General features: G+C 46.3%; 1 protein-coding gene and 1 long non-coding RNA gene across 7 annotated transcripts in view; one reads left to right on the forward strand and one right to left on the reverse strand.

Moving 5' to 3' along the window:
* Positions 1-3,187, reverse strand: part of ATN1 (atrophin 1) — an 18,678-nt gene extending 15,491 nt beyond the window's left edge. For 2 of the 6 annotated variants that reach the window (XM_019548890.1, XM_019548891.1), the window contains exons 1-3: positions 2,982-3,187; positions 2,618-2,755; positions 1,592-1,705 (exon numbers count right to left, since the gene is read on the reverse strand). In XM_019548890.1, coding sequence (XP_019404435.1) covers positions 1,592-1,705; positions 2,618-2,755; positions 2,982-3,059 — 330 coding nt within the window. In that variant the 5' untranslated portion in view covers positions 3,060-3,187. Of the gene's footprint in view, positions 1-1,591; positions 1,706-2,608; positions 2,756-2,909 lie in introns of all 6 variants that reach the window. The other 4 variants (XM_019548886.1, XM_019548888.1, XM_019548889.1 and 1 more) reach the window with 3 other exon arrangements.
* The window catches only part of LOC109319383, a 27,706-nt gene extending 15,083 nt beyond the window's left edge, over positions 1-12,623 (forward strand). The window contains exon 3 of the long non-coding RNA XR_002103496.1: positions 12,613-12,623. This is a non-coding gene — a long non-coding RNA (uncharacterized LOC109319383). The remainder of the gene's footprint in view (positions 1-12,612) is intronic.
* Positions 12,624-18,804: the final 6,181 nt, after the last annotated feature.

The raw sequence follows: 18,804 nt of genomic DNA on the forward strand, positions 1-18,804 counted from the left end.
CCCTACCCATGCTGGGCAGTGGCAGCAGCCAGGTAGAAGCTGTTGCTTGGCGTGCAGGAAAAGCAGCCCCTCCCCATCACCGCTGTTGGGCCCTTCTTGCTGCAGCTGCCCAGAGCCTGGGCCCAGGCAGCCTGTGGCTCCTCTCCACCACCATCACCGCTGCCTCTGGGCTACCCATCAGGACAGTGGTGGCAGTGCAGAGAAGTGGCAGGCAGCCTGGCCCAGGCTCTGGGTGGCTGCAGCAAGAAAGGCCTGGAAATGGTAAAGCTGTTTCCCACCCCCACCAAGCAACAGCTTCTGCCTGGCCACCGCTGATGCTGCCGCTGCTCAGCATGGGCAGTGAGTCTGGGGCAGGCCAGCACTGGAGCTGTGAATACGGGTTCCAGCTGGTCAACTCCACCAGACTGAGTCCAGAATGGATGTGGAGAAGGCCAAGGTCAGGGCTGTGCACGTGGGTCCCTGCTAGTACCACAGGGCTGGGGCCAGCAGCGTCAGCAATCGGAAAGAGCTGCTCCTGCCTGGGCTGCCTAGAAAGTTAGTTCAGCTGCCAAGCTGCCCCAACCATGCTGTGTGCTCAGGGGTGGTGGGATGTGCCACAGGCCGGGTGGCATCTGTGACAGGCGGGACCAAGGGACCCACTGCAGGCTGGACAAAGTCCCTCCATGGGCCGGATGTGGCCTGTAGGCCATATTTTGCCCACCCCTGTTTTAAATAGTTTGTAAGCCCTCCATTAGCACTCACTGTTTTCTCTGGTTCAGAAGCCACAGAACTCTACTGGAGCAGCAGGGTCTTTGTAATTAGATCTTCCATGTTTTACATCATTAGTAAACATGGTAACTTGGACCCACATGCACCCATATGGTTCCTTCCCATCACATTTGTTGGGTAAAGAGCAAAACACTCAGACCAATTGGGAAGCTGACTCCTCTGAATCCCTGTTCTGGGCAGCTGTTGGTAAGCACAGATGGACATCACTGCATGGGGCATGCTTGGAAGGACAGGTCTGCAAGTGGAAGTAGAAGCTGGGTTCTAGAGAATGTGATAATGTCACACAGGCCATGTGAATACATCCTGCAGCTTATGTGTTTGATCCTTCTGCTACAGAGAAAGCATAGGCTCGTAGCTGAGATATTGGACTGTGACTCAGGAGATCTGGAGCCAGCCTCCTGCTCTGCCACAACTGTTCCTCTGTGACACAGGGCAAGTCACTGCCTCTCTGTGTGCCTCCACTTTCTACTTGTGCAGTGGTATTAGTATTACTGTTTGGATTGCACTTATGCCTACAGGCCCCAGAGATGAATCAAGGTCCCAGTGTGCTGGGGGCTCTGTGCACACACAGTGATAAGACTGCCCCTACTCCAAAGCTGGAGTCACAGTTCTCAGTCTCTTGCTCTAAATGGTGAGGTCCCAGACTTCTCATCAGAGGCACAGGAGAGCAGAACTCTTAAGTGAAAATGCCCCACCCTCCTCGCTATGCCTTTAACTAGAACAACTCAAAGGTAGTCCCAGGCAAACAATCAGTGTCCTACACAAAGTTCTGGTAGGGTCTGTGGAGTATTATGAGGAACAGCCACTGGGGGAAGGGACTCACCTCAGTTTTGGTTTTCTTGGGGGCACTACTGTCCTCCCCTTCACTCTCTGAAATCTCCTCTGTCCGGCCTTGCTTGCTACCCTTGGGTGTGCAGGAGTCCTCCACTCGACCCTTCTGTGAGGAAGAGAAAGAAAAGAGTGAGTCGCACATGACTTTTCTCCCCCACCTTCCATGGTCCAATCCAGAGACTGACACAGAAGCGAGACATTAGACAGATTAGATCACAGGCTTTACAAAGCAGCCGGGTGCCCAGGGCAGTAACAATGCACGGGGACAGTGGCAACTTCCAGCTGCCTGTGTCACTGGCACTGCCAGTAGCAGTTCTTATTTTCTGCTCCCTCACTAAGTCAGTGCCCAGCAGGGGGCTGCCACAGTCACTGCACTTCAGTTATGCTACTGGATTAGATCATACCTGAACCACCAGCTATTAGCAGCAGCAATTCCATAACTGGCCACAAGCTGGCGAACACTAAAATAATACAAGGGTATTTCAGATAGTAATGGCAATTTCAAAATAAAACCGTTTTATGGGCAATGATTCTTTACTGAACCACATCACTTCTTCATCTAGTCAAAACAATGGGTGTGTTCAACAGTGCTGCCATCAGTGTTTCCTGCTGCCACATAGTTTCCCAGTCATTGTACACACAACAATTTTATTTCCAAAAATGCTTTCTGAAACACTCTTGCAAAACAGGACTGGGAGGTGTGGGGGACAATAACTGATGGGATCCTGAGAGTAAGGGAAGGAACTGATCTCAGTTTTTGGTGAGCCTTAGGGGCATGTCTGCTCCACAGCAGCGGCTCATCACCAGCACCTGCTCTTTGGTCCACCTGAAGCCAAGGGCTTCACAGTAGGCACTGGAAATGGGGCAGAAGCAACCTCGCTGGCATACTTCTGAGTCTGGAACATGCCTGTGGGTATAGGTGGAGGGGGCACACTCAGGCCCCTCTGTGCCAAGAACCCATAGTCTGTGGTGTAGACAAGCTTTATGGTATCTGAGGCATGATACTCACTTTTCCTACCTTGTTTGCTTGCCGGGATTTCTCAGCTTTGCCATCACTGCTGGAGGTGCTGATGCCACCCGGGGAGGCTCGACCCCGTGACCTCAGCTCTTCTCGGGGCCCAGGAGTCTCCTTCTTCCGTCCACTCCGCATTGACATCTAAGGAAGGAGAAAGCACATCACTATAGCCCTGTCCTGCAGCTCTTCCTTGCTATGGAATTCTTGTTCCAGTTTGGCTGAAGCCTCTCAATCTTGCTCCACAAGCACCCCACTACTCCCATCCTTAGTTCACCACACAGTGTTGCTGATGCACCTCAGTCCTGACCCACATCTCTCCTCCTCTTCCAGTTCTGGGTTTCCCACCTCCTCCTCTCCTGTCACGTACTGAGTCTTTGTTCTGTCGAGTCTTCATTCTTTTGGGTGTGGGGCCCCCATTCTCTTTGGCCCGGCTGGATGAAAACATAAATTTTTGTCACTCCCCCTTTCTGCTGTTCCTTGGGGGGACTAAAATGGTGGCCTCAGGGAACTAGGCACAACCAGATCCTCCAGAAGGGGGCTCAGACCAGAGATGTTACTGGTTTCTGGAAGTTCCTGGAAGACAGAGAGGGAGACAACAACAGAAAAACTGAGACTGAGCATGTGTATGAGTCCTCTTCATACCACAAAACCAGCTCATGATATAACTGTCTTCCCCACCCTCAGTATCTTCATATACACTGCCCAGCTTTTGCAACCTGGAGAGGTCACTCCAGCTTTTCAGAAAAGCAGATTACTTCTTATTTGCACTGTAATGTAACGATGCCCATGTAATAAAAGGCAACTGAGCTCCCTTAGTATTTTGGGGGGATCTAATTCTTGGGATCTGATATGTTAACTTTGTTTTAACTTTTTTTTTAATATTTCATGTTCATGGTTAATTTTTTTTCCCAAGAGGACAGAAGCGAAAGAGAAAGTGTTTTAAAACTGTTTGCATTTAAGCTCACAAATTATATGTCTTCTGGCATTATAAACTCCTCTTGATACCTGTTATCAGCCCTGTAAATTACAGTATTCTTGACCAATAATGTAATATCATTCACCCTAAGATGTGGTCCCCCAGGGGTTCCTGGAGCACAGACTTTTAATCAAACCTGGATTCCCCAGCATACACACCAGGGTACCGGTTCTGTACTGAGCTTATTATACAGAGGTGCTGAGAAGTCCTGCTCACACTGCATCTTCAGGGATTCCTAGCAAATACAAACGCCCACACTTTAACTTGAATTTGCAAGTCACATGCTGAATCCAACCCATTTAGCTTTAACTCTTGCCCCCAGAACCCAACCCTCTGTCCTCTGCAGCAGAGCTGTAGCTCTTTTCTTAGCTCCAGCCCCTACCTCGTTAATGCTCACTGTGGAATTGACAGGCACTTTTACACTGTTCCACAGCATGTGGATTAGAATGCATCAGAGCAGACTCAGTCGAGTCTGCTGGAGCCTTCTAACCAGAACGCTCCAGCATGCTGCAGTGTCTTGTGTATTCAGCATCCCTGTGTTTCAAAATGGCAGTGGGGGCAATTTAAAGAGCATTAGTTAAAGCATCCCACCGCCATTTTGAAATGTCAGACAAATACATGAGATGCTGAGGGCTTTATAATTAGAACAGCTCCCGAGAGCTGCCCCAATTAAAACACCACCACCTGGAGCACATGCATAGGTGCCCAAAGATCCCAGAGCCATATGCCAAAAATGTCAAAGACAGTTTTGTGAATAAGGCATTAGGGATAAGGAATCAAACATTCCAAGTCTATGCCCAATTTTAAGGATGACATGTGGATTAATGGGTTAGTGCAGGGGTTGTCATCTGGAGGTATGTGTATGCCTAGAGATACTTGGAGAGGTCCTAGTGGGTATGCATGGGTGGGCAGGGATGGAGCTCCACCACCCACAACCCCACACTGCTGCCTCCCAGAAGCAGGGCCAAGGAGGGTGAGGGGGTGAGGGCAGCAGTGCCCCTTTGTGGGCCACACAGCCACTGCCTAATCAGCCAGACATGGGGGGGAGGAGGGAGGGGAGGAACTTGCAAGTAGTGGCCACTGCCACCATCCACCACCCCGCGCCACTGCCCCGTGCCATTGCTGCATGCCACTTTCCCATAGCCAGTTGCACATGAGGCTCTGTGGGCTGATGATGGGTGGCATGCAACTGGTTGTGTGTGAGGCCCGTCAGCAGCCTATGGAGCTGCATGTGCAACTGGCCACGGGAAAGTGGGGTGCAGCAGTGTGGAGCAGTGGGTGGCAGCATGGGGTGGTAGGTGGTGCAACCCCTCCCACCCCCCAGCATCTGGCCACCACCACCAGAAGGGGTACACTTCTTTAAAAAGGTTGAAAACTCCTGGGTTAGTGCATGAAGACAGAATGAGGATTCTGCAGGGCTATTCCGGTTCTGAGATGGACATGAATTCTAGAGGTTTAAAGCAGAGGGATCCTGGACTCTGTTCCCTGCTCTAGAAATGCAGTTAGGTCTAGAAGGTTAGATCCAGGAAAATGCAAGTAAGGAATCTGGTATCCAATTTGCAGCCTCCAGCTCACCTGCTCATGTCCCTTGGGAATATTCTCTTTCCCATGTCCCAGTCGCCCGTCTACAAAAGGATGGGGTGGGGGACGATACTGCTCTCCCACTTGTGGAGGTTAGAAAATCTCCTATATTAATGCATTCAGAGTGCTTGGAGAACCCCAGATGGAAGGCAGAAGAGTATTATTAATTTAATTTCATTAATATTTTATCTGCCCCTTGTCATGAAAGCCACATGAGGCCCATATAACAATAATTCCCATACACAACAATTCATTAGCTTAGGCCTTCTCTTAGTAAATGCACCATTTTAACTAAAATTGATTTAAAACTGATCTACTGACACTGGTGCAAATTCCTCATGTAAACACACCTTAATCGGTTACAGCCTTGCTCACATAGCTTCAACTTAATTTGATCATTGATTCTGAAATCAATCTAGTTCAATTGACTGATTTTCTAGTACTGACAATGCCTTAGGACTAACATTTCTCCTGTAGTGTAAATGTTAAAAAGCAAGAAAACTGTCATTTAAAAAACTTAATATACATCTCTATGACAATGCGCAAGCATTAACCCCATACATGCATAGCACACAAACACAACACACTTCAAATTTGACAACACTGTCCTTCTCATTTTACATCTGACGGAACTGGAGATCACATGCAGTACACAACATTATCTCCTGCTTCCAACAACACATTATTATAATCTTTCCATAATCAGCACAGTTCAGTGTCCCCATACTGAAATTCCTTTCCTTATCAAAACATAAATTTATCCTTAATATCTACAGCACAGCTCCCAAAATGTTGGTTCAAATATCCAATGCACAATATTAGTGCTAGGGATTTGTTAGGTCAAAAAACAAAACAAAACATCCAATTGAGCTGTCTAATAACATTAAGTAATAACAAAAATGTTCAAATATTTAAAAAATGTATTAGAACAATATCATCAGTAACAGAAAAGAGTGACTTTATTATTGCTAATATATTAGATACCTATGTTCAATTATGAAAAGCAAGTTACATAACTAAATGATTTTTAAGTCAGAAAAATCTGAAAGAAATAATGAAAAAAAAAATGAAAAATTGTTACTTTCTAGCAATGTTAGCTTAGTATTTAAATGCAAACATGATTGAATATTGAACAGCTACAAAAGGAATGAAATGAAACAAATCAATAACATAATAATTACAAAAAAAAAAGTCATTTTATGGTAGGCAGGCAGCAGGCTGTCTCTTCATGTGTTTTTGCTTTGCATTAACTTTTTTTCTTCTCAAACGTAATTGTCTTATCTATATCTCTGTTATCATCATACTCAAATTCATCAATATCTACTTATTCCTACTATCTGTACATTTAATCAATTCTTCAGCTGCCATTTTCCTCTCTAATTTTACATTGTAATACATGGTCAGTGCGCCTCAACAGTAGAGGTCCTAAATTAATATCTGTTTTTTGAATGGACAAAGCTGTCCAATTTTGTTTTGCAGATGTGGTAGCACATTAAAGTACCAAAAGGATTTCTGCTATTGCAGCTGGACTGCAAGAAGTTCACAATCATCTTGACCATAGAGGAGCACCCACTTTGAGCCAATTGCTGTAACTGCACTCCACATTGTTCAATGGTTGAATGGGCTGCTGCTTGCTTTTTTTTGCTATTTCTACCAGAACTGTCTGTTTTTATATCCCTTCACATTTGCAACAGTGACAGCTAGGGCAGAAGCTGAACCACAGAGCATGCCTATACTGCATGCCCTGCTGCTCCCAAGCCATCCATGTCTATTCACCTGCATCAAACAGAAACTCAGCAGCAAAGCCACCCTAGGAGTAGGCCTCATTGGCTCTTCTTGAGACCTGTCTGACACACACCAGAAACATAGTGTAAACATACTTAGGTCCTCTTTCTTGCATCTCTAGAGCATATTTTAACAAACTCCTCCCTGTCCTTGTAGTTCCAGGACACAGTCAGTACCCTCATCCCATTGCTCATTATTTTTGATGTTTCAGGCATTGGACCTGGTAGTTGCACATGAGAACTGTTCCTGGAGTTTCCAAGAACAGGTTAAACAAGCACTGGTCTGGGATGGTTTAGTCAGGGATGATCCGGCCCTGAACAGGGGGCTGGACAAGATGACCTGCTGCAGGGCACTTCCTTCCCTGATTTTCTATAACTCTATGGTTACCAGGTAGGCCTTGGCCCTGGAAACAAGATCAAGAAGGTAGAGAGCATGAAGTTCAGGAATCATCATCTAATTTTTATGTGATATCCATTATCCTTTGCTTTGCAGCTTTAGTAAGTGGACTTTATTTAGTATTTTCACAAACACGTTTCTTAAATTTTATGCTCTTCTTTTTGGCATCAAATAATGTAGAGCTACCATTCTTCCATATTTTGAAAGGCGGGAGCTATGTATTCAAGCAATGAAAATGAATTTTGAGTTTCACATCTGAAAGACAATATCACCACAGATTATTCAAGAACAACACAAAGCCACCTCTTCTTCCTGGGTGGCTGACTGAAATACCTTCTTCCATTTTTGAAGATTTTTGACATATTTAATTGAAGTTGCCCGTCAAACACAAGGCCAGAAAAATGGTTGCTGATGTGCAATGAAAAAGTTGTCAGATCTTCAACATCACCAGTGAACAACTGCATCAAAATGAGAATATACTCATATAACACAGAAGGTGAAGATACTTATTTAACAACAAGGTACAAGCAACTTTCATGTTAGTTGCACTATCAATCCCTAAGAAACCTTTTGTAGACACAATCAACTGATTATTTTTTAAATAACTGTGCAATGAATTTCAGCAGTGAAGCTGATGACATCCTCTGTTTAAATACTGCTCCATCAGTCAGACACTGGAGACGCATGAGGAGCTTTTCAGTAAAAACACCAACTCTCTTTTCATGTCTTCCAGTCCAGCAGTCAGGCTTCTTGCAATGTTTTATACTTGGAATTTTGTAAATTGAATTAAATTTGTAAAAAAAAAGAATTAGCATATAAGGATTTTCAGCTATAGGACATGAGGTATTGCTGACATAAATACTTCTAGCAAAAATATAGCCAAGTTCATTCTTCTGGTCATCGGACACATGCTTCACATTTTTTAAAACTGATCTAATGAACATTTGAAGATCTTCTAGGAGTTAGAGTTTTGGATGCTAATACATACGGAGTGGAAAAAGTTTTGTGTCTTCCTCAAAAGACTGAGAAAGATGTGAAGCATACTAGTTTTCCCCTTCTTGCTGTTTAACTGTAACAATCTATCTTTGACAGTAGCTACAACCTATCACTAGAACTCAGCAAGTGTTTTCATTCTAGACTTGTCTTATACTAAAGAGTAACAGACTTTGCACTTAGCTTTAACAGTGCTTCCATATTCATTTCTAGTGAAAAATTTCTGTACAAATGATTTAGGCATTCCCTGACTGTCTTTAATTTATTAATGTCTCACTTGCTGGAATGCAAATCTCTAAATTATGAAGTATCTCTTGTATTTCAATCAAGCAGTAGTTACTCAGTTCCATTTGTAACTGGTATTGTTCCAGAAGATTTCAATCAAAATGTTATGGTAGTGCTAGAGTGATGTTGTAGCTGTGACGGTCCAGGAATTATGCAAGAGGCAAAGACAGTTTGTCTGATACCCCCGGGAATTTCTCCCCTCATCCCCTTCCAGCTGTTTTTTGTTTGTTTGGTTGGGCTTTTTTACTATTGCTCTGCTGGCTTTTTTCCTCAAACCTGAAGAATGTATTGAATTTGAAAGTTTATCTAACTTTATCCCAGCTATGCAGTTGGTCTAATCAAAAGTATCACCCACAGAAACTTTTGCTTTCCTAATCAAAATGTTCTTGCCCCTCTCTCTCCCAGGAACTTTACAGAGTCCAAAATACCATGTAGGTCAGGGGTGGGCAAAATGCAGCCTGGGGGCCAGATGCAGCCCAGCAGGCCATTCCATCCAGCCCATGGGGCCCCTAAAAAATTTAGAAAATTAATATTTATCTTCCCTTGGCTGCCTATCATGCAGCTCTCGATGGCTTGCCAAAACTCAGTAAGCGGCCCACCACCCAAAATAACTGCCCACCCCTGATGTAAGCAGATGGTACCTCCACCCTGCAACAAGTGCAAGGGACTCATGGAAGTGGTCCTAGGCACATATGACCTGTACCGCCTCAGGGGACAACCTTACTGTCTCTAGAGTAGTAGCAGATGACCAGTAAGGGGCAAAAAAAACAGTAACATACAGAAACTCCTCTAGCAGCACAGACTAGTGCTTTGTAGCCACACATTTGACCCTGTGCAGGGAAGGGAAAGGAGCCTTTGAGCTCAGAAAAGTAAACAGCGCAGGGGGTTGCCATGGCCCAACTAAGTGTGTATGGGGGATATCCCTCCTTTGTGAGCACAGAGTGGGGAGTGTGTTAGTGTGTGCATGCATTGATGTCCTGGTTCCTGCAGGGCTGGGAGCCCAGAGTCCTCCTCTCTGCCCTTGCTAGCTGGTGGCACTATGATGCAATCAAAAAAGGTGGGCTACTGGATTGCAGGAATATTTTACATGTTTGACCAGATGCAATAATAGGCAGTCTGCTGATATGATCTGATCAGTCAGTGGATCAACTTGCCACTTCTGTCCAGCACCAAACAATATACATGTATTAAATAGTGGTAAATAATATTGGACCAGAACTCCCATCACATGGAGTCACTAAATCTTTCTAAAATACCTTGTGTAAATCAACCATTTGGGTTTAATATAGGACATGCTGGATGAAATTCTCTGGACCACGTAAGGTAACAGATCAAAATTAGATTGGAGGTATCAAATTTATGGCCTGTGGTCTGGATCCTGCCAACAAAGTCATATTGTCTGGCCCATGGGGCTGGTAGAAGGGTCAGAAATCTGGACATAGAGCAGGTGGATGCCAGGCCTGCCCCTGAAATCCAGGGCACAGAGCCCCATCAGACACAAGTGTCACAGTGAGTGGCAGGCAATGGCTGCTTTAACTCTCATGGTTGCTGCCTTTTGACCTGCTTCTGGCCAGGGAGGGGGGCGAGCTGGACATGCCTAGATTACACGATCATGATGATCATGATGATGCATGATGAACTAGACACACAATATTTCATATATGCATTCATAATTACGGAGGGGCAGCAATGCCTATCAGCAGGTTATTCAACACTTCTCATTATAAAAGAAATATTGAATGCAAATCTCTCTGAACTCAATGGTTTTGGGGCAGGACTCTGGCAGTTGGCAGCCCTCTGGTTAAGAAGCTGAATGTTGCTGGCCTCATGAATATCTCTGCAGATGGGGCTGAGATACAAGGCACTGAAAATTGTTGTTGTCCATTTGCATGTCATACAGCCCAGCTTGTTCCTGGCTTGCCATCCAAATCCCACCAAATTCTGTATATGCTGGGCCCACCCTGGCTTGTCCCTCACAGCACTCTCCCCACACATGGTGAACCTCGGGGTGGAATGCAGACAAAACTGATTCTGCTTTTTTCCCAGTTTGAATCACCCTTTTGCCTAGAGGAAGCTGCACTGCACTGGGACTCAAGTGATCATGAAGTATATCCTCCTTCCTATTCAAGAGTGCTAATTGTGTCCTCATCACAAGCTGAAACACCGAGCAAGCCCTCCTTGGTTATACACAGGTTGGGGGTAGAATAGCGTCTGCTTAGCTAATTCTCAGATGATATAATTCTCAGAAAGTCTGCTAAATATTTGTCCTTGTCCCAGCTGTCTGTGAAGTGCGTGTGCTCCAGCCACATAGAAACCCACCGGTCAAGTGTGTTATCTATCTGTATAGCACTGATTCTCAACCAGGGTACTGGGGAATCCTAGGGTGCTCTGAGATTCTTTGAAGGGTGCTTAAAGAAGTGAGAGAAGATGATCAGTTCAAGCTCCAGATGTGAGAGGATAAGCAGATAAGGGCAGGTTCAGGCTTTCCCTACCTGGCTGCTCCCCTGCCTTCACTGCCCAGCATCGTAAAGAATACATTTATTTTTTAAATGGGGTGCTGCATCATTTACAGAAGTTATGGAGGGTGCCTTAAGAACCAGTGGTGCATAGACAGTTTGGAGCCCAGAAGGCAGGGCTACTGGAGCGGGGGCTACAGACCAAATCCCCATTCCTGTGTTTTGCAGGCCTTCCCATAGCTTCCGGGGCATAAGTGTAAGTGCACATTCTGTAACTGCCTTCCAGGGCATGTGTCCGGAGCTTGGATTCCATGTGCACTTGCACACCCACTGCCACACTTAGCCTGCACAACTGTTCTGAGCATGCTCAACACATTCCACTGTGGACACTTAGGCTCCAGGCAGAACAGAGCTGCCTGAGTACCGATGTAATTCTGCCTTAAGTCCCCAAATTTTAGTTAGTGGAAAACTATAGTATGCAACTGATTCAAGGTGGTGGTGGTGACAGTGGACCCTCCCACCTTTCAGAGAAAAAGTATAGTGACCAGGATACTTACTGAGCAACTGGGAGACCCAGGCTCTCGGGCCCCTTACCTTGTAGGGGTTTGAACTTGCATCTTCTGTTTCCTAGCAAAGCGCTTGATCTACCAGGACAGGGGTCAGCAACATTTTATGAACAGTGGGCTACTGCTTGTGACATGGTCCCTGATGGGGGCTGCTGATCCCTGCTGTAGCATCCATTCTGCAGCACCCCAGCTGCCTGCTGCCATCCCCCTCTTTGCTGCACAACCCAGTGCTGCAGATTCCCATCCCAAATGGCAATGGGAAGGAACAAGTCTAGTGGCAAAATCAGTGCTGGCTGTTGTAGGGTGTGCATAAGAGCTGTTGGGGGGTGGGTACTGTGGAAAGGATCAGTAGCAAGGCACAGGATGGAGAAAGGGAATGCATTAGGGTAAACTGCGTACCACCAATCCCTCATGCCACCACAGGCCAGGTTCAGTCTCTTTACAGATGGGATCCAGCCCACAGGCTGCCAACCCCTGCACTAAGCCATGGCATTGCTCACTGAACTCTTGAGCCTTCCGCTTAAACTTGGTCCTCTGAGCAGCCAAGAAGGGAGAATGTGGGGTCAAGAAGGGAAAATATTACAGGGATTGTGGTTCAGTGAGCAGAATGCTGCCTGGAAGGGTGGGCTCCCTGGGTTCTAGCCCTTCCCTCAATAGGGCTTTCTACACCTTGCATTTCATATTTATTGGATAAAGTGCATAAACAGCAGTTGGACAGTTTCAGCCCCCTGGGAGCAGAGGTCCAGGCAAGAACCCAAGGAAAGGGCTCTCTTCCTTTTCAAAGCAGAGACCCTAGACCTTGGCTGTCCTGATACTACGCTGTTGGACTGAAGAGTGAAAGAAAGTTCCTCCTTCTCCTCCTCCATTTTGCGTAAAGTAGATGTATGCTTACCTATCTGATCCTATTCTGCCACAGGTTAAATAAGAATCTAAAGCTACATGTGTGCCAAAACTGGCAAGGTCACAAATACGTAAGTCCTTTTTGAGTGCCAAAAAGTTAAATAAGTTTTTGTCCTACCTGTCTAGCCTGCATTTAAAACACAAACAATCTGCAAGGGTCTGGGCAGAAGTTCAACTGACAAGAAGGGCAACCAACTGCAGGCTGTCCTGGGACTGTCCTTATGACAGGTGTGCTAAGCCCAGCAGGGGCAACAGTAATATAACAAGAAGGTGACTGCGGCAAAGACAGAAAGAGTAGCCACTACTAATGTATCAGCTGCTGCCACCGCAGCCCCTATGCAATACAGCTGCTCAGTGCATAGATCCACCCCACTATACCTCTGAGGGGGCAGAGCTGAGTACCAGGAAGCAAGCTGCAACCAGACCCAGAGGTGCTGTCTGCAACAGGGGGGAAGAAAGCCTTTGTCACTCACTGAGGTGGCTCAGACAAATGCAAAATACCCAGCTCCTAATGGGTGTCATTGGGGCTTGAAGTGCTGAAGACCCACTGCACCTAGCCAGAAACACTCACCCCTCTTTCATCCAACTCTAGCTAAAACAACCAGCTGAAGGCCTAAGCAGCCTGTTGAGGAAGGGGGAGGTAAAATACTTTTCCTTAGCTTATGGGTACTTAGGGTGTGATCTATTTCCCACAGAAGTTAAGGAGACTCTTAATTATTGTTACATGATTAGTTAGGGTTTTTCAGTTAATTATTATCCCCGATTCCCCTACTTTTCCCCTTCTTTCATTTTATTCTTATCTTTAAATGAAATAAAACATTATGGACTGAGGCACTTCCTTCGAACCACTTCTTCCACCATTACGTACCATTGTAACAGGTTTGTGTGTATCTATCTCCTTTCTCCCTCAGTGTTGGGAACCCCCTCCCTCCCCTTCCCCCCATCCCCCACTCCCCGGGGCTTAGTTGGCTAACATTGTATCTCCTGTAACCTAGTCGTGTTCCCCTCCTCACCCCATCCCGCTATTGTTAGTCCTTCGCTCAGGCAATCTGTATTTCCCTATCAGCTTTGTCATCATCTTTCTGGATTCCCAATCCTAAACATTTACTAATAAAAGTCAATCATCTGTAATGTGCCTCTGAACGGGGCTGTCCGCCCCGGCCACCAGGACAGTGCGGCTATGTGGCATAAACCCCCACGTGCTGTGCAGCTGCAGGCCACATGCCAGAGCCTGGCAACTCCACCACACCACTGTCCAGGATCGCCTGATGAGGGCTATCCTGGCAGCAGCAGGGGAGATTTTCGTGAAGTGCACTGTCACTGGCTGCGAGAGCCAGACGCGCCCCAACATCATGATCACAAATGAAGAGGCCAAGAAGTTCACGATTGTGGTTGTCACCATCCCCTTCGAGAACCAGTGCCAAGCCTTCACTGATGCCCAGGCTCGCAAGCGGGAGAAGTACGCCCTGCTGGCCAACATCCTGAGGGGCCGTGGCTATGACGTGATGATTGATGTGCTCGCTGTGGGAACACTCAGAGCCTGGGACTGCAGCAGCAAGAATGTCCTGCATTCCTGCCATGTCTCCCGCTGCTACGCCACGCTGATGCGCTGCCTCATGGTATCAGACACGATCCACTGGTCCCATGACATCTTCGTGGAGCACATCACAGGCCACCACCAGTACACCGGTCCCACCAGCCCAACCACCACAGGACTGGACCCAGAGGGGACCGCCTGAATCCCCCCTCTGCACCAGACGGACTTCACTTTGAGAAGAACCTTCAGCAATGGACCACCCCATTCCATCCGAGGAGGATCCTCGCAATGAAACTATAAGGACTGAGAAACTTTCTTCAGCCTACTTCCTCCACCATTGCAAACCATTGTATGGGCTTGTGTGCATCTATCTTCTCTCTCTCTCTCAGTGTCACAAACACCCTCCCTCCCCTTCCCCCACCCTGGGCTTAGTTGGCTAATACTGTATTTTCTGTAACATAGTTGCACTCCTCTCCTTGCCCCCATCCCTCTTATGTTAGTCCCTTGCTTGGGAGAGCTGTATTTCCCTACTGGCTTTGTCATCTTTTTGGATTCATATCTCTTAACATCTACTAGTAAAATTCAACCATCTGTAATGTCCTCTAAATCAGGAGTTGGCAATGTTTTTGAGTAGAGTGCCAAAACCACCTGCAACCTCAATTTGTAAGATGTTGGCATGCTGGAGCAGAAGGTGGGGGAACCACAAGGGGCCTGATCCTTGTTGTGACAGTGTAACCCTGGCCCCTCCCCACCATCTGCCCCAGGGCACACATGCACCTGTGTCACCAGCAACGAGCCAAGCCAGGGCTCCGCAGACCCTGGTGAAGTTACTTGCAGTCCCCCGGCATGTCAATGGCGCCTTTTTGTAGGGGGTACATGTGCACCCATGTAAACCCCCTACACATTGCCAGTGGCTCTATGTGCACACAACAGAAACTAGTTTTGCATTTGTTCTGTTTTTAAAAAAGTAGGAAATTACTAACAGAAGGCTATATTAAAAAAATGTCTATAAGTTCCCCAATAGTGCACTCTAAAGTTTGGAAGCATCACAATTAAGACACAGACCATCTTCATTGTACCCCTTTGTGTATATCATATGCTACAGCCATTGACTCCATAATCACATTCTCCACAGTACTCCTGCCCATTCAGTTCACAAGGTGGATGGCACTCTATCGGTGCTGTAAAGAGAATATGACGTGCACATGACATCATGCAAGTTGACATGATGCATGTGTTGTGTTATGTCACATGTTACATGTCATGTCTCATGCTGAATGATGTATCTCATGTATCACATCATGTTACAAGTCACATGACCTGTTTGCTGCAGAAGATGGAAAGTGGACTACAGATAGCAGGTGAGGTTAAGTTTGGGTATTCTTTGGGGAATATTGTCTGATTTTATTTTACTGTAAGCCACCCTGAGTCTTAAAGAAACAAGGAAGGAAGGATCATCCAGGACCCCAAGGGCTGATGTGTGTAAATGTTGAGCACTTGCAACTTCAACTGAACTCAAAGGGAGACAGAGATTACCAGAACCTCTTGCAATACTATAGTCTGCTTGGGAAACATGAACACAGGACTAGAAATCAAGAGTTCTCCTAATCCCATCCCTCCACTAAGTGGCCCTAGGCTTGTCACTTTGCTTTTCTGTCTCAAGCTTCCCCATGTCTACATACAGGTAAGCACTGGAACAGATTTCCTAGAGAAGCAGTGAAATGTTATATAAAGTTCTGTCAAAACCCCGACTCTAGCAACCTCTGGTCTGGCATTTCCTAATGTCTGAGTGTTTGAATTTTCTGCCTTGACCAATGTTACTTTAACACTGGGTTTGAGGGTAGAAGATGGCATAGGGTGTTATGTAACAGTAACTGGGTAAGTTGGAGTTCATGTTGCATTTTGCAGCCTGATTGTTGGTTCTTTGAACTGCCAAACAGGTATGACATTGTTAGTGAAGGCACTGGTGCTGATAGCTGCTGGGAATTGTAAGGTTGCAAGCTAATTGCTTCCAGATTAACATCATCTTGGGTGCAAACTTGCCCTTAACTTGTGACTTCTTTGCCTATTAACAGTCTTTATGAAACAGAAATGCACGTAAGCAACCTTGAGCACATTTTTATGTGGGAATTTTCTCACTCTTACAAGCAATTGTAGCCTATGTAACAGTTTAATCTAAGGAACCTATGTCAGGAAGAAGTCTCAGCAGGGATGGATCCAGTAAAAATACTGTACTCCATTTAAAATGCTTGCACAGCCAGGGGAGGAAGCTGCAGCCAGATCTCTCACTTCCTCCACCTTTCGCTCCCTAAAAATGAATGAGAAGCTGCAGAAGTCTGACAGTTTGAAAACCTCTAGCCAGTGGCTGGAGAAAACAAGAGCATCAGTTAATGCTTCCTCCACCAGAAAAGTCATGCTTTATACCAAGGAGATATGGCAGGTCATTTTTAAATGCTTTGAAATCAAGCTAGGTAATACATGAATGGGTGGATTGAGGAAACTCTCTCTATACCCAAAGAGCACACCATTATCTGTTTATAGCTGAGAGATTGTTTTGAAACTGGCATGTAACTTCAATATTTGTCATCAAATTCACTTGTATCACTTGGATATTCTTACTTCATCAGGAAAATTTTCAGCATTTTTGTTTAAATGATCGTTTTGGGGTTTCAGTGGCCATGTCTACGTGCGCACTTTACTATAGAGTAGACTAATTAGTTGAAGAGTAAAGTGTCACCATCTATACGTTCAACGGTACTAAGCCACAATAAACTAATTAACGCCACTGTAAGATAGTGGTGTTAGGGACAGCACTATCTTATGGCAGAGTAATTAACTGTGAATAAATGCACATGTAAAGGCTGACCATGAGCATAAATTTTTCCCAGTCTGCCCAGGAAGCAGGGGATCAGACTTCTGCCTGCTGCCTAGCCACATGGCTCCACACTTTCAGCACCCACATGCCCTACCCAGCCCCTCCGCTGCCCAAAGCTGCCACCCAGAGCCTGGGGCAGAGCAGGGTAGGAGAGGCCCTGGTACAAACTGCTCTATCCCTGCTCAAATTGCTGCTGTCCCAGGCACATGTGTAGATGCTGTACCTGCGAGTAGTTTACTCTGGCTCAAACTGCTCCAGAGTTTACTGTTTCAAATTACTTGCATGTGTAGACACACCCAGAGTCAACAACTCCATTGGCATACAAAGGGCCAAGGGATGATGTTTCAGGTTGCTTGAAGCCTCAAGGAGGTAGATACTCCCATTTGTTTTAGCCTTTACAGGCAGCCCTCGACTTACAACTTTTCAAGTTATGATGACAAACAGCATTTACATTTGTAAACTGACACCCTGTTTCAAGGTTCTGATGTGGGTTTTGCCTTTATGATGCTGGACACAGCTGCGTCCAGCTGGTAAGTCTATTTTGGTGGGGGGAAGGGAAAGGGCATGGGGGGTGCAAATCAACGCCCCTGCAGCAAGGGAGGGATTGCAGCTGGGGCTGAGACCAGGGCTGGGGCAAGCTGCCCAGCAGGGGTGGGAAAGCATGGGGAGGGGGTGGGATGGCTCCCACTGCTGTGCACCACCTGTCCAGGAGGGCATGGTGAGGGGGTGTGCCGTGGATCTGCACAGGGTAGCTGGAGCTGGGGCTGCACCAGGCTGTGCTCCAGGCGGGTGACAGGGGCTAAGTGGAATTTTAGGGTGGCTGCAGCCTCCCCATAGCACCCACTCCACTACCCACCCTGCTCAGGTCTGGGGCGCATGCTCTGATGCCACTCACCCTGCTAGGGAGGGGTGAGACAAAGCCTCAGCTCGTCCAGGAAGCACAGGGAGCCTGGAGCAGTTCCCACTGCTGCATACTGTTTGTCAAAGGCAGTGCAGTGCCTCTGCCCCATGCCCCCTGCCCTGGCTGAGCAAGAGGCAGCAAGGCATAGCCCCCGCTCCTAGCACTGCTGTGCCCACCTGGAGCGAGCCGCATCTGTGTCCCATGCCCCCCTGCCCCAGCTGGGAAGCCCCTGTCCCATCCCCATCTCCATCCCCAATCCCTCCCTTGATGTGAGGCATTGATCTGCCCTCCCCCTCACTACAACAGACTTACCAGCTGGAGGCAGCTGTGTCCAGCATGGTGAAGGAACCCCATTTATAACATTGTTCCTATGGGAAAATTGGTTTTGAGTTATGACCTTTTGACTTACGACAGGGTTTTCAGGAACCAATTGTGTCACAAGTCTGAGGACTGCCTGTACTTACACTCCACTCACTCACCCACTCACTCAAACATTCCTTAAAAAACAGAAGCAGCAGAAATGTAAGCTTCAAACTGAAAGCTGTGATTCTAGAGTGTCCCTTCAATGACAAACGAGCTGGAAAATGAAATTATTAGCTGATGATCCCTGTAAAGCAAATAAAACAAATAGGACTAAACAAGTTAATACATTTTTAAAAACTTTAAAATTAGTCTGCAACTTAAATTTCACTACAACAGGAGAGTGGAAATAAATTATTTTTTTAGAGGCAAGCAAAAGGTTAGATTTACAAAAAGAAGGTTAGATTAACCATAAAAATTCTTAATAACATATTTGAAATATTTGTAACTAATAGCTTCTCTTGAAATCCTCAGCAGAACCATTCTGCCTTCACACAGCAGACCTTGGTCCATCTTTGAGAACCATGTGGACATAGGTCAGGGGAAGTCCACCTGGATGCAGCAAGCCCTGCTCTGAGC

Source organism: Crocodylus porosus, unplaced genomic scaffold, assembly GCF_001723895.1.
Source record: "Crocodylus porosus isolate Cpor-Errol unplaced genomic scaffold, CroPor_comp1, whole genome shotgun sequence".
Taxonomy (NCBI): Eukaryota; Metazoa; Chordata; order Crocodylia; family Crocodylidae; genus Crocodylus; species Crocodylus porosus.